The sequence below is a fragment of the Cheilinus undulatus genome, linkage group 14 (assembly GCF_018320785.1).
Source record: "Cheilinus undulatus linkage group 14, ASM1832078v1, whole genome shotgun sequence".
Classification (NCBI taxonomy): domain Eukaryota; kingdom Metazoa; phylum Chordata; class Actinopteri; order Labriformes; family Labridae; genus Cheilinus; species Cheilinus undulatus.
The window spans coordinates 21,782,128-21,796,605 of NC_054878.1; the positions used below are offsets into that span (position 1 = coordinate 21,782,128).

General features: G+C 40.8%; 1 protein-coding gene across 1 annotated transcript; it reads left to right on the top strand.

Annotated features, from left to right (window-relative positions):
- The first annotated feature begins 1,991 nt into the window (after window positions 1-1,991).
- On the top strand, window positions 1,992-6,399 carry iyd (iodotyrosine deiodinase). The gene is made up of 5 exons (XM_041805648.1): window positions 1,992-2,255; window positions 3,779-3,973; window positions 4,089-4,248; window positions 5,661-5,817; window positions 5,979-6,399. The coding sequence occupies exons 1-5, from the start codon at window positions 2,054-2,056 to the stop codon at window positions 6,159-6,161; spliced, it is 897 nt and encodes a 298-aa protein (XP_041661582.1). The 5' UTR covers window positions 1,992-2,053; the 3' UTR covers window positions 6,162-6,399.
- The last annotated feature ends 8,079 nt before the right edge of the window (window positions 6,400-14,478 follow it).

The following is a 14,478-nucleotide window of genomic DNA, read 5'->3' on the forward strand; positions in this document are numbered from 1 at the left end:
TTTTTTAGTCTTTTTATGAAAAGCAGATAAAGGATAAATGTGTCTTTCACTGGACATTTTATTGTTTAATAAGATTCCTTTTCTGTGTACCTGGTCGTCAGTAGTTCCATCAGGGAAGTTTTAAACCTCATCCATCCTTTCACCAAAATATATCAGCTTATCCTAGCCTGATTAAAGAATTAATACTGCCCTAAACCCACTGTAGTTGCAAGCTATTTTCTAAAAGTTTATGGAAATCCAGAAAATCAAGGAAAAATTCTACTAAGTTTTCAAATCAAGGAATATATCCTGGTGAAAATTCCCCCAAAGTTTCGGAAAAGTCCTGGTGAATATTCTTAAACGTGTCCAAAGTCCTCCTATGGTTAAGTTGTCAAAATTCTCCATCTTGATATTCCTTCTTTCCCCAAAGTTCTCAAGGAAAACTCTTGAAAGGTCCAAGAGAAATACCAATGACAATTTCTTTAACTTGAGAGTCTTACAGAAAATTCCTAAAGTTACTGAAAATTCAAGGGAAGTTATTTGATATTTCTGAAGTCAGAATAAGGTCCCAAAAGTTTTGAAACTGTATCTTCTACGAGGCTGGGTAGCAGTGGTTATAGACTGAGCAAGACATCCTCCTCCCCAGCTGCACTTTTCAACTACTTCTGAGGGTATCCTGAGGCGTTCCTTGACCAGACAGGATATATTATCCCTCCAGCAAATTCTGGGACTTCCCTGCAGTCTTCTCTTTGCTGGATATGCCTGGAAGACCTCCTAATGAAGGTGCCCTGGATGCTTCCTGATCAGATGCCTGAACCACCTCCACTGGCTCTTTTTGATGCCAAGAAGCAGTGGCTCTACCCTTGGTTCCCACCAGGTGTCTGAACTCCTCACCCTATCTCTAAGGCCCTGTCCACACGGAGACGAATTCAGGAGTATACACTAAGATTTTTTTGTCGTATTGGCGTTTCATCCACCGTTTCATCGAAACGGCGTTTTGGGAGGCCGTAACACTACTTTCTGACACCGGGTCCCAGAGTAAACAAATCTGTAAATGCTAATCCCAAGGTTAAGGCTGATGCCAGCCACCCTCTGGAGAAAACTCATTTTGGCCACTAGTATCTGTGATCTCATTCTTTTAGTCATTACCCAAAGCTCATGGCCATAGATGAGGGTTAGGAGGTAGATCTAATGGTAAATCCAAAGCTTGCCTTTGGCTCAGCTTCACCACAGCGGTCCGGCACTATGTCTGCACAACTGCTGACACTGCACCTATCAGCTTGTGCTCCCTTTTACCCTCACTTGTGAAAAAAGATACCAAGATACTGGAACCCCGTCACCTGAGGTAGAGACTCAGTCCCCACCTAGAGGGAGTAATCCACCATCATTATTTGTCAGAGGCAGGCATTGAGCATTGGAAATATTCTTGGACGTTCCAAAGTCTTTCAAGAAATTTCTTTATGAATGGAAACATTTCTGAAATAATTTTACAGCAAATATATATGGTGAAAATTCACAAAAGTTTCCAAAAATTCATTGGAGTGTCTCTCAATATTTCCATTTACAATTTCTTGAACTTGCTGGAGAAATTCCTAAATTTATCCTACAATTCTCAGAAAAAAATATGCAAAGGTTGGAAGTTCCAGAGAGAAATTTCTGAAAAATATGTAAGTATCCCATAGGAATTTTTCGGAAGTATGCCCACATACGTCCTCCATACTTTCAGTAGTTTAAGTTTTTAAGAGTGAAAATAAAAGTTGATGAAGATAACTGTTTGGGCTTTAGTGCAGCTAAGTGAAGAAGAATGAAGTAAATGAGGATGAACTTCAGACCCACAGTGACAAGTCATTGATATAGGAAGATGTAGAATATTAACTTGAATGTGTTCTTTTTTTTTTACATTGTCCTCCTGTACTGTTATCAGGTTTAGTCATGAAACAGATCAGTTCATCTCTGCGGAAAACAGACGCTCTCCAAGGAGCAGTCAGGTTTAACAGATCCCACACAGGAGAGCGTGCTCGTGTTACATAACAGCAGGTCAGCTCACCTCGGGGGCTCGTGGCCTACACTCGTCATGGCTCTTTTGTCCGTCCTCACGCCAGTCCTGGCCGTGGTTTTGTGCTTGGTTTTGGGCTTCATGTTGTTGAAATCACATCAGAGTGAGACCACTTCTACCTCAGAGAGAAAAAGTGAGGGGGCGTTAAAAGATAAAGAATTCAGACCGTGGGTGGACCAGGACTTACAGGACGACACAGATATCACAGCCAAAGAAGACGGTAAGAGCTGAGTGGAAAGTTAGTTTTCCTTACAGCCCATGAGCTTACGTTTTTAGTTCAACTAAGTGTATTTGTGCATTGAAGACGCGCACGTGCAGCGAGTATTCAACGGTTTATTGAACCGTTTTTTCTTCTTTTTTTTTTTAATTTATTTTTTAATCCTTTGCTTGATGATAATGGTTTAAGGCCTGTGGCATATAGCCCACGCAGGCCATCTTGCTATAACGTCTTGTCACTTTTTTTTTTTAACACAATAGGCTACTGTGATTAGATTTTAGTCAAAGTGTTAGTTGCCTATTGTTTAATGGACAAGTGTAACATTTCTACTGGGTTTTAAATGAACATGTTTAAACTTGTTCACCTGAAAAACATTCCTTTAATTTTTTTATTTCTACCAAACTTGAGGTGGAACTGAGTGTGTTACTTGAGGTAGCCTACTTGTAGACACTTCAGTGTCCTGCCTTCACAATCCCTTTTCTGCTCTATCCCACTATGTTGTACTAATGTGAGGCCTACTTTTCACTTTAAAGGTCTGTTAATGTTTTGGTCTCATTCGCCCCCTTGGATGTTTTATCCATTTTATTGATGAATCAGTTGTCGCCTTTTTTGACAAAACAAGTTACAAGAAAAACCTCTTTAATGTCAAAGTGAAAACAGATTACAACAATCTAATGTCCATTAAACAAAAATATGCAAGGTAAAATAAGAGACTGCATAAATATTCACCCTCTTCTAGGCAGTATTTATTAGACACACCTTTGGCTGCAATCACAGCACAGTTCATGTGGATAAGTCAGGCTTGCACATCTTGACACTGCAATTTTACTCCTTTCTTCTTTGCAATACTACTCGATCTCTGTCAGGTTTTATGGGCATTGTGTGATAACAACCCTTTTAAAGTCCAATAACAAATTCTCTTTTGGATTGTGGTCTGGGCTTTGACTCAGTCACTACAGAACATTCGCCATGTTGTCTTTAAACCATTTCTGTGTAGCTTTGCTGTATGCTTCACTTTCTTTCTTGCTGGAAAATAAATCTTCTTCAAAGCTGCAATTTTCTTACAGACTCCAGGAGTTTCCTATATTTAGCCGAATTCATCTTACCTTCAACCTTTACAATTAGCAATTGATGGTTTTGAAAATAATTGAAACTCCAGAAAATAGTCATTTATCTAATTGGAAAGGACCATTGAAGAGGAATGAATCCATAAAAAAGGCAAACTCCTGCATACATCTAAAGCTGGAGACACACTACACAACCTTGGCAATGTACTTTCTCATTTTTTACATTTTGCAGGAGTGTACCACCAAATTTTTGATACTTAAAAATCAGGAACTACACAGGACATCTGTGTCTGTGGCAGAAACAGGTATTGATATTGCTTGATAAAGTGAGTATTACATCAAAGTTTAAAATTCTTTGCTAGGTAACAATTATAACAGTGCACAAGGTGTCTTTTTTCCTCATTGAATATTACTTAGACTCAGAGGCTTATAACCTGGTAATACCTTTAATGCCTGTAGAGGACGGTGACTGGGTGGACAGTAATGAGGACGACTGTCAACATGTGCCCTTCTCTCCGCCTCGTTACCCTGAGGAGACGATGCTGCAGAGATCCAAGGATTTCTACACTCTGTTGAACCAGAGAAGATCTGTCCGATTCATCAGCCCTGAGCCGGTCCCAAGAGAAGTCATTGATAATGTCATCCTTACAGCAGGCAAGTTTAGATTAAATCTGCTTTACAATAAAACAGAGACAAATCAAGAAGTTAAGAAATTTTTTCTAATTACAGCTAGGTTTCTTTTTGCTTTGCCTCTCTCTCCTTTGTGCAGGCACAGCTCCTAGTGGAGCTCACACAGAGCCGTGGACCTTTGTCGTTGTGTCAGACCCAGAGATGAAGCACAAGATCAGACAGATAGTAGAAGAAGAGGAGGAAGTTAACTACCGTCAGAGGATGGGGGACAAGTGGGTGAATGATCTGGCCAAATTAAGGTGAGCACACATTCAAAACAAATGTTAACATTTCTTTAATGAGTACCATGTAATGATAAAAGACTGCTTTCACACAAAAAGAACACCAACTAGCAAAGAGAAAAGAAGTTCTTTGTTCACAGGGGTCGCCAAATTAGAAAAAAAAAAAAACAGAAGTTCCTTACATAAGCTTTGTCTTAAAAACACAAACATTTTGAGTCATTAGAAACCAACGATAAGCTTAATTATTATACACTGCTCGAAAAAATAAAGGGAGCATTTAAAAAACACATCCCAGATCTTGGTGAATTAAATATTCCAGTTGAAAATCTTCATTCATTCCATAGTGGAATGTGTTGAGAACAAAATAACATAAGAACGATCATTGGAAACCAATATCATAAACCCATGGAGGACTGGATTCAGAATCATACTCAAAGTAAAAGTGAAAAAATCAGATCACAGGCTGATCCAACTTATGTGAAATTCCTCAAGACAACTCAAAATGAGGCTCAGTAGTGTGTATGGCCTCCACATGCCTGTATGCACTTCCTACAATGTCTGGGCATGCTCCTGATGAGACGACAGATGGTCTCCTGAGGGATCCCCTCCCAGACCTGAATCAGGGCATCAGTCAACTCCTGGACAGTCTGTGGTGCGACGTGGATGGGATGAAAGACCTGATGTCCCAGAGGTGCTCAATGTCTGGGAAACGGGCAGGCCAGTCCATAGCATCAATGCCTTTATCATGCAGAAACTGCTGACACACTCCAGCGACGTGAGGCCAAGCATTGTCATGCATCAAAAGGAACCTGGGCCCACTGCACCAGTGTATGGTCTGACAACGGGTCTGAGGACCTCATCCTGGTACCTCATGGCAGTCAGGATACCTCTGGCTAGCACACAGAGGTCTGTGTGGCTTTCCGGATATGCCTCTCCAGACCATCACTGACCCTTGGCCAAACAGGTCATGCCGGAGGATTTTGCAGGCAGCAGCACATTCTCCATGGCCTCTCCAGACTCTCTCACCTCTGTCATCTGTGAAGAGCAGAGGGCACCAGAGGTGAATCTGCCAATTCTTGTGTTCTCTGGCAAATGCCAGCTGGGCTGCACATTGCTGGGCTCCGAGCACAGGCCCCCACTTGTGGACGTTGGCCCTTCATACCACCCTCATGGAGTCTGTTTCTGACCGTTTGAGCAGAAACATGCACATGGCCTGCTTGGCATCATTTAGTAGGGTTCTGGCAGTGTTCCTCCTATTCCTCCTTGCATAAAGGAGCAGATAGCAGTCCTAATTGGACAGGTTGATACCCCAGAAGTGGGATTAACTTGGAGTTAAATTGAGATGAATATGTGTTCCCTGTATTTTTTAATTAGTGTATATGTATGTCCATGCCTCTTCTGACATCTTGACTACCTACCACCTCTTGCAGGACAAACTGGATTAAGGATTACTTGGATGTGGCACCATACCTGGTACTAATCTTCAAACAAACCTATGGGATTCTACCGAATGGCAAAAAAAGGACTCATTACTACAATGAAATCAGTGTCTCCATCTCCTGTGGAATCCTGCTGGCAGCATTACAGGTAAGGAGTAACAACAACTTACCAAGCTAAGTTAATGCTGCATACAGCTATTTAACCACCCAAGCCTTATGACAACCCAGACTTTAAAGAAAAATGAAATATTATTTTTCATTTGCTAATTAAAGTCTAATGTCCGTTCTTTCTTTTTATTTGCCAATCAGAACGTGGGTCTTGTGACCGTGACATCGACCCCTCTTAACTGTGGCCCTCAGCTCAGGGTTCTTCTTAAGCGGCCGGTCAATGAGAAGCTGTTGATGCTACTTCCTGTTGGTTATCCTGCTTCTGACGCCACAGTGCCTGATTTGAAACGCAAGCCTCTGGATGAAGTCATGGTGCATATATGAGAGAAAAAGATCTGCACGTTAAATACAGAGTAAACAGGAAATTAACAATCAATATTTCCCTGTTTTTAGTTGTGATAAGACTCATGCAATGAAGTCAAAGTCAGTGGAAATAAATCAACCTGTGTAATGGACAAATAGTTAAGCACTTTTGCAATCATGTTTAATTCTGTTTCTTGTCAAGTAGACCACCAACAATTAGCAAATTCTACTTTTACTTCAAATAAACCATTAACTGACAGATGACATGCCCTTTATTTATTCACTCATTTCATGTTTTCACTTTGCAGATAAAATAGCCCTAATGTTTGATTTTTCTAGTTATAATTCATGGTGATTTGATTATTAAATATACCTTGGAATTTACACATTAATTCATATCAAGCAACAGACATACATTCAGTATATGGTTTCCATTGCTTCAACAAACAGTTCAGCTTGTGTCCTGGTGTAAAATGTTTAACCATATTTGACTTAACTAGATTGTAAAAGATGCCACATGGGCAGCAACTTGAGTTTTCTGACTGATTTTTGTTTTGATCTTTTCTTACGAACAATATAAAGCTGTTTAGAGGAAATATTTTTAGAGGGGTGAAAGTAACTCAGACATGCATAAACCTTTTTTCTATGTGTGTGAGATCATACAAGGAAGCTTTCGGAAAGGAGGTGCAACCTCCTCAACCAGAAGAGTGAAACGTGTGAGAACACTGCATCCACTGAGAGTGCAGCTTGCGTTGCAGTGTGTTCAGGCCAGGACCAAGTTTCTGTCAGTGCGAGACCCTTTGTTGTGATGACTTGATTCTTTGATGTGACAAAAAATTGTATGAAGAAGTCATGACCACCTAACCTGACACGCCTATGGATGTGTTTCACACATCCATCTGGAAAACCTCTCATACACGGCGTTTGGGAAAGGGCAGAGGACAAAAAAATCCTTGGAGGATGATTGGCTGGACATCCTGTCTGTCACATCTTTACGCACAATTCAGAGCAACAAAACACATGACGTAGCTGCTACCGAGGAGTAAATCCTTAGAAAACTGCATAACGTGAATCATGGCAACTGTAGACATGTCAGTACACGACTTTTGTTGTTTTTTAAATGAAAACAACCCAATGCTGTCCTTTGTTCTTCTTTTAACGAAGAAATATCCATTTCTGATAAAACTGGCGCTTTAGCAGCATCCACGCTAATGTCTTCTGCCATATCTGCACCGGCCTCTTGTTACTGCTTGCTTACGTCACGACTCCGCCGCACCCGAAAGTACTGCCCCTGCGCTGATTGGTCCTTTCACTTTCTAACCTGGCCCAAATGGTTCAGACAGGAGCTTTGCAAGATGGATTCGCCACTGAGAAACACAGAAACAGGCGTATCCATCTGCTTTGCAAGGTTAATGACCACCCACATGACGCATAAATTTGATCAACAATCAATAACTGCAGACCTGATTTAAAATTAATCAAAGAATTAACGATGAAACAACACAAGTTTGACCAAAAAGCCCTGACTATGGCAGACCTGCCGGCAAATTTGAACGAAGAATAACAGAAACAACTCAAAATTCAACAAAAAATTATTAACACAGGAAACCTGTCACCAAACTTGGGCAAAAAGATTGTCGATGGAAGAAACAACTCAAAATTGAACAAGAAGTCATGACTGTAGACACGTCACCAGATTTTGGGGGAAAAAAATGACAATGGCAGAGACAACTTAAAATTTTACCAGAAGTTGCTAACTTGAACCTGTGTCCAAAGAACAGCAAAAAAATCAACAATAGTAGAAACAAGTCAAATTTGACCAAAAAGTCATGATCATGTAACTATCGTAGAAACAACTCAAAATTCCAGTCATGACCACAGACCTGTTTCCCATTAGAGTGAATAACTTACGATGGCAGAAAGACTCAAAATTTGCCCAAATATCATGAATGTGGTGGACCTGTTGCCAAATTTGAGCAAAAAAACTGATGATGGCAGAGAACTCAAAATTCAACCGAAAAGTCATGAACATGTACCCGTGACAGAAACAACTCAAAACTCGAGTCATGACCTCAGACCTATTGCCCAGTTTTAACAAAGAATTTAACAAAAAATCATGGACTCAGATCAAAGACTGTAAGACGAGGACCTGTCGCCAAATTTTGAGTGAAAGATTATCCATGGCAAAAACAACGCGAAAATTGAAAAGTCATGTAGTAATGCATTGACTGCAGACCTGTTGCACACATTAATGTTTTCCCTGAACCAAGTGAAATATTATTTGCCCCCACAAATCAACCGTGCAGGCCGATGGAATCAAAAAGCCAGCCCTCCCATGGGTTGCCAAGTGGGAACCCTCCTTCACTGGTGTTTTGTTCAGCTTAATCCCACAACATCCCCCGAAGGCTGAACAGTGATTTCTAGCATCCTAGAGCCACCCCCTCCATACCAGTTCTCACCACCTACCATGTCAACACAGACACATCATATCTTACCTATCCAATCACATTGCCATCACTTCCAAAACAGCATCGCCACCTTAGACAGACCGAGGCTCTGCACTTGCTCCAAGTGAGATACCATGCAGACATCATAGACCTTTAGGACACAGGCATCCCATGACATCATAGGTACCATAACTTACACAGGAACCCAGCTACATAGGTTGAGAGAACAAGTCTAAGAAGATGTGAGCAAAAAAAAGAGAAGTAAAGAGGTATAAAAACAACAAGAGAAGTAAAATCTCTAAAATGAGGATTTGATAAAATAACGCAAGCAAGTAAAAGTTAAACATAAATAAAGGGGTTCAAACAAAAGAAGGGGCTAAACATAAAGGCGGTTAAATAAATGTAGTTGCAAAGGTACAAAAAAGAAAACTAATGAAACAGAGTGGCAGCCATACGGCTCCGTAAAATCTGATTTTTGAATAAAGACCTTATTTAAGTCACGAACAGCCTTTACTAGGAACTAAGGAAACGTCCCAAAAGCATGTGTTGTATGATATTTTATGCTTTTGACTTTTTTTCTCCGAACTCTCAAAGCTATTACTCGGCTCCTCTGTCCTGTCCTCATACTACCTCTGGATGTCAGTAACATGCAAACAAAGCGTTGAAACACCTGCAAGAGAAGAAGAACACGGGCCTCATTGCGCAGGCGTACACCACGTACACTGAGCGTGAGGAAGTGACGGAGAGTCGAGAGTCATAACGGAGAAACGGCGGTCCGCGTGGATGGTGATAGACGCTGTGTGCTGAGTGCTTTCAGTGGTGGTGTCTCTACTTTTCTTGGCCATTATTAGAACAATTAACATACATTTTCTTTTATTTTCTTTTATTTGTGTTGGTTAATTATGGGGTTGGTTGGGAGTAATTTGTAGCCCATGGCTGCAAATGGGGGGGCAGGGGTTGAGGGAGGGGGGTGGAAGACAATAGAGTATGTTCGTGGTAGTCAAAAAAGAGATGCTTCAAGTGAAAGAGCAGAAATGTCAGGAGACAATAAGATCAGGAAAGTGAGAGAGAGCGAAGAATTTGTCGTGTTGTATAAAGTAAAGGACCAAAGAGAGGGAGAGGAAGGATTTAGGGCTCTAAATCCTTTAAAAGTGACTTCAGCTCTGGAAGGAAGGATAGGTAGAGAATACCAGGCCAAAATACTCTCCAACAGTTTTCTCAGAGTGTGTTGCAAAAACCAAAAGCAGTTCGAAAGCGCGAAGGAAGTCGGAAAGCTGGTAGTCAAAGTGGAGTGTATTGTTCCTGGAAATAAAAAGAAAACAAGGGGAGTGATTTATGGAGTCTTTAGTGGTATGACTGAGCAAGAAATTCTGGATAATGTAAAAGGAGGAAACGTGGTGGAGGTAAAGAGGTTCAAGCCAAAGAATGGAGGAAGTGTGGATTCACCTGTGTTGGTTTTTGATAGTGAAGCACTGCCCTCTAAAGTTTTCCTGGGAAGTATGGCTTTGCAGGTGAAAGAATACTTCAGACCGCCGCTACGTTGTTACAAATGCCAGAGCTTCGGACATGTGGCAGATTTGTGTAAAGGAAAACGTAAATGTATGAAGTGTGGAGATGAGCATGATGTGAAATCATGTAATGCACAGGCTTTAAAGTGTGTCAACTGCGGCGGCGATCATGCTGCGGATTATCGTGGTTGTGTGTCTTTTCTTAAAGCCAAAGAAGTCCAAAACGTCAGAGTTCAGGAGCGAGTTTCATATGCGGAGGCTCTGAAACGCGTTGAAAGAAATAATAGAGTTTCTGTCAATACTCCAAACGGAGATCTGAGGAGTAAATCCTCTCTGCGCACAGTGCCGATGATGACCCCCCCGATATGCTGATCATGACTCGGGAATCCTTTTTGTCATTTGTGGTTGACGTGTTTGTCGGAGCTAAAAGTTTTAACCGAAGATCAGATGTTATTAAAATTGTGGTTGGTGCTGCGGAGAGATTCCTTGTCATAAAAGAGTTATTGCCAGAGCAGCTACACGAGTACATGACAGAAAAGCAATCCAGGACCTGTTCAGTGACGGAACTCGACAGAATGGAGGAGTCGTCTCTGGAGGTTGATGATACTTAACATACTAATGTTTTACATCCTACGATGGAACGCAAGGAGTTTAATTGCAAATGGCCAAGAGTTTAAGAGATTTGTTGGTGCTTTTAAAGCTACACCAGAATTGCTTTGCATTCAGGAGACTTGGTTAAAGCCTTGCTTAGATTTCATTGTGTCAGGATATGTCAGTCTAAGACATGATAGGCCAGATAGGCCTGGTGGTGGATGCGCAGTATTTGTTAAATCGGGTCTTCAGTACAGAAGAATACATGCTGAATCAAAATTTGAATATGTAGCTGTGGAGATTTGGACATCACAGGGTCAAATAACAGTGATTAATCTTTACAATCCTTGTAATCGTCTATTGATGCCTGATTTGGAGGAATTTCTTGGAAAATTCAAACCTCCAATAATATGGGTTGGAGATTTTAATGCTGACAGTCCTTTGTGGGGAAGTAACTCCAAAGATAGTAATGGGGTGGTGATAGAGGAATTGTTGGATAAGTTTGATTTGGTAGTGACTAATGATGGGAAGCCTACAAGGTATAATATATTGAAAAACACTTGTAGTCATATAGATTTGTCAATTGCCTCATCAAATCTAGCCAGAGTAGGAGAATGGGATGTGCTATACTGTTATACCCTTGGAAGTGACCATTTTCCTGTTTTATGCAGATTTGGAAGAGACCTGAGAATAGAAGCAGAGGAGAGACCAAACAAATATAACTTCTTCAAGGCAAGGTGGGATGAGTTCCAGGAAAAGGCTTCATATTTAATATGTGAAGTTGACAGTGAGGGTGGATTTAGGCTCAGCAGATCAACAATGGAACCTATCTTAGTATTGGATTACGATATCAAAAAAGCATTTATGAATAAGGAAATAGTGGTAAGTGTGTTTTTGGACATTGAAAAAGCCTATGATTCCTTATGGAGAGAAGGGCTGTTAATCAAATTGTATGACTTGGGCATTAGAGGAAGAATGTTTAATTGGATAAAGAACTTTTTGTTGAACCGAACCATTGAAGTAAGAGTGGGTGGAAAATGTTCTCAAACTGTTGAAATAGATAAAGGAGCTCCCCAAGGAAGTGTCATAAGTCCAGTGCTGTTTAACATTATGATCAATGACATTTTCTGCAACGTTGGCAGGGGGTTTGGACTGTCTCTTTTTGCTGATGATGGGGCAATATGGAAGAGAGGGAGAAATGTCCAGTACACCATCAGTCAGATCCAAAAGGCTCTGAACTCTGTGGAGGAGTGGGCAGATAAGTGGGGCTTTAAGATTTCTGCCTCTAAATCCAAGTATATTGTATTTGGATTTAAGAAAAAAATGCCTGATCTTGAATTGCGTATATATGGCTGCCCTCTAGATAGGTTAAAGAATTTAAATTCTTAGGGGTATGGTTTGATGAAAAACTTACCTGGGCATGTCAGATTAAGAAATTTATTGAAAAATGTGAAGAAGTTCTGAATGTTATGAGAAGTTTATGGGGTTGTGACCGGGGTGCAGAGAGAGGAACCATGCACATGATTTATCAAGCAATGATTAGATCTGTGCTTGATTACGGATGTGTTGTCTATGGCTCTGCTGCCAAGACACTTTTAGAAAAACTAGACACTGTCCAAACCAAGGCTTTAAGACTCTGTTCAGGAGCTTTTAGATCCTCTTCAGTCCCGGCTTTGCTTGTAGAGATGGGTTAAATACCTTTGCACTTACGACGCATAAAACTAGGAGCTCAGTACTGTTTAAAAGTACAAAGCAAAAAACATAATCCTTTATCTGATTGTCTGTTTCAAGGGACAAAATAGGAAACGTCCTTTTTTGAAAGGTATCAAGAATCAAATTGAGAAAATGGAAATAGACAGGGAGTCAACTGCAGAACAAATGTGTTGGCTTCCTGTTCTTTACTGGATTATGCAGGAGCCTGAAATTGACCTGTCACTTTTATCTGTGGCTCAAAATAAGAATAGTGACATTGGGACAATGGTTGACAAGTATATTAATGTGTCAATGAAATCCTATTTAAAGATTTTCACTGATGGTTCTAGAGACCCAGAGAGTGGTGAGGCAGGTTTTGGGGTGTATGTGACTCAACTAGACGTAAGAATGTGTCACAGAGTTAGTAATGGTGTGTCTGCATTTACAGCTGAATTGTTGGCTATTCTCTGGGCATTACACTGGATAGAGGAAGTCAAACCAGAAAAAAACAGTTATTTGTTCAGACTCAGCTGCAGCTTTGATGTCCTTAAAACAGAGCAAAGTGTCAGCTCGTCCTGACCTTGTTAGAGAAATATTATTGGCCTTATTTAGAATTGAAAAATTAAACTGTGAAGTTATTCTATTGTGGGTTCCAGGCCATTCTGGGGTTTTATCTAATGAAATTGCTGATAGCATAGCAAAATCAGCATTGAAGCAAACGTCCATTAACATAAAGGTTCTGTATGGGAAGATAGAATACAAAAGTCAAGTCAAAGAAGAGCTAGAGCAGGAGTGGCAAGAAACTTGGGAAAAGGAAAAAAGAGGGCGGCATTATTTTAGTATTCAACCTTCAGTTAAGAAATTGTTCTGTTTTTCTGGAAACCGAGAGGATGTTGTAAAGTTAACAAGATTGAGGCTGGGATACTGTGGGCTAAACACGTATTTACACACAGTTGGGAAACACCCTAGTGGACTATGTGCTTTTGGGAGTCCAGAAACAGTTACTCACACCCTAATTCAGTGTAGAAACTACACAAAAGAGAGGAACACATTGTTCAAAAAATTATCAGAAATGGGAATCTCTTGCTTTTCAGTTAAAGCGTTGCTTGGCCAATATGAGAACCACCAACTGATTACAAAAGCACTTATTCAATTTTTACATGCCACAGGATTATACTCTAGAATATGAGGAAGTAATGAAATAGCTTCGCACACCTGTGGATGGCAGTAATACGCCTAGATGCGTCTAAACTGCCGGAAAATGCAAAAGAAGAAGAAGAAGGAAGAGGAAGTGACGGAGACGCGGAAGTTAGAACGTTGGTTGGCGGGAGTGTGAATTGAAGCAGTGCTGTTAACGGATTCAAACGGACTAACTGGCTATAATTTTGGATTTTGGATCGTGTATTGGGGTGCCAGTGGTTTGAGTGGGGAGTTGGGTGCGGGATATCGGCCGACGGCCTATTGGCCTGGTACGACGGTATTCTAGCTCAGCTTCTGACTGATCTGCAGGTCCCCAGATACAAGGGAGAAATTGAAGCCACATTCCCAAAGCAGGGGAAGTTATGTCCACTCAGGACGTAAACTATAGGGGTGGGAGTGGGGAAACATGAAAGACTGTGAGTAGGAATCAACCCAAAAGAGATCGCACAGCTAGGGGTGATACCTCACAGGATAATGATATTGATAATGTGCAGGCTAAAGTAAGGAGGGCTGAGTAAGACAAGGAGGTGCGATTCAAAGTCCTGATAAAAGTCAAGAGTGGCTCTGGGTTCTTCTCTGTCAGTCCCCGGAAATTGACAAAAGAGTTGAAGGATAATATTGGTGATGTGATGCATGCTACTGTCCTGAGCAATCGAATGATTTCTATTATATGCAAGACAGAGGCTCAGCAAGAAAAGGCACTTAAAATAAAAAAACATCCTGGACAAAAGGGTTGAAGTGTTCAAACCACGCTCTGTCTCTGAAACTAAAGGGGTGATATACAATATTTCAAATGATGTGTCAGAGGAAGAGCTGCTGAGGAGTTTGAAAGGAGGGAATATAACTGGTGTGAGGCGCATGGGTATAAATGATAGAGGATTTACTCCCATACTTTTGACA

Bases quoted from the DNA above. Each gene is read 5' to 3' on its own strand.
- iyd (XM_041805648.1), top strand. From the start codon at position 2,054: ATGGCTCTTTTGTCCGTCCTCACGCCAGTCCTGGCCGTGGTTTTGTGC. The intron at 3,974-4,088 runs GCAAGTTTAGAT...TCCTTTGTGCAG, and splicing joins TAATGTCATCCTTACAGCAG to GCACAGCTCCTAGTGGAGCT. The intron at 5,818-5,978 runs GTAAGGAGTAAC...TTTGCCAATCAG, and splicing joins TCCTGCTGGCAGCATTACAG to AACGTGGGTCTTGTGACCGT.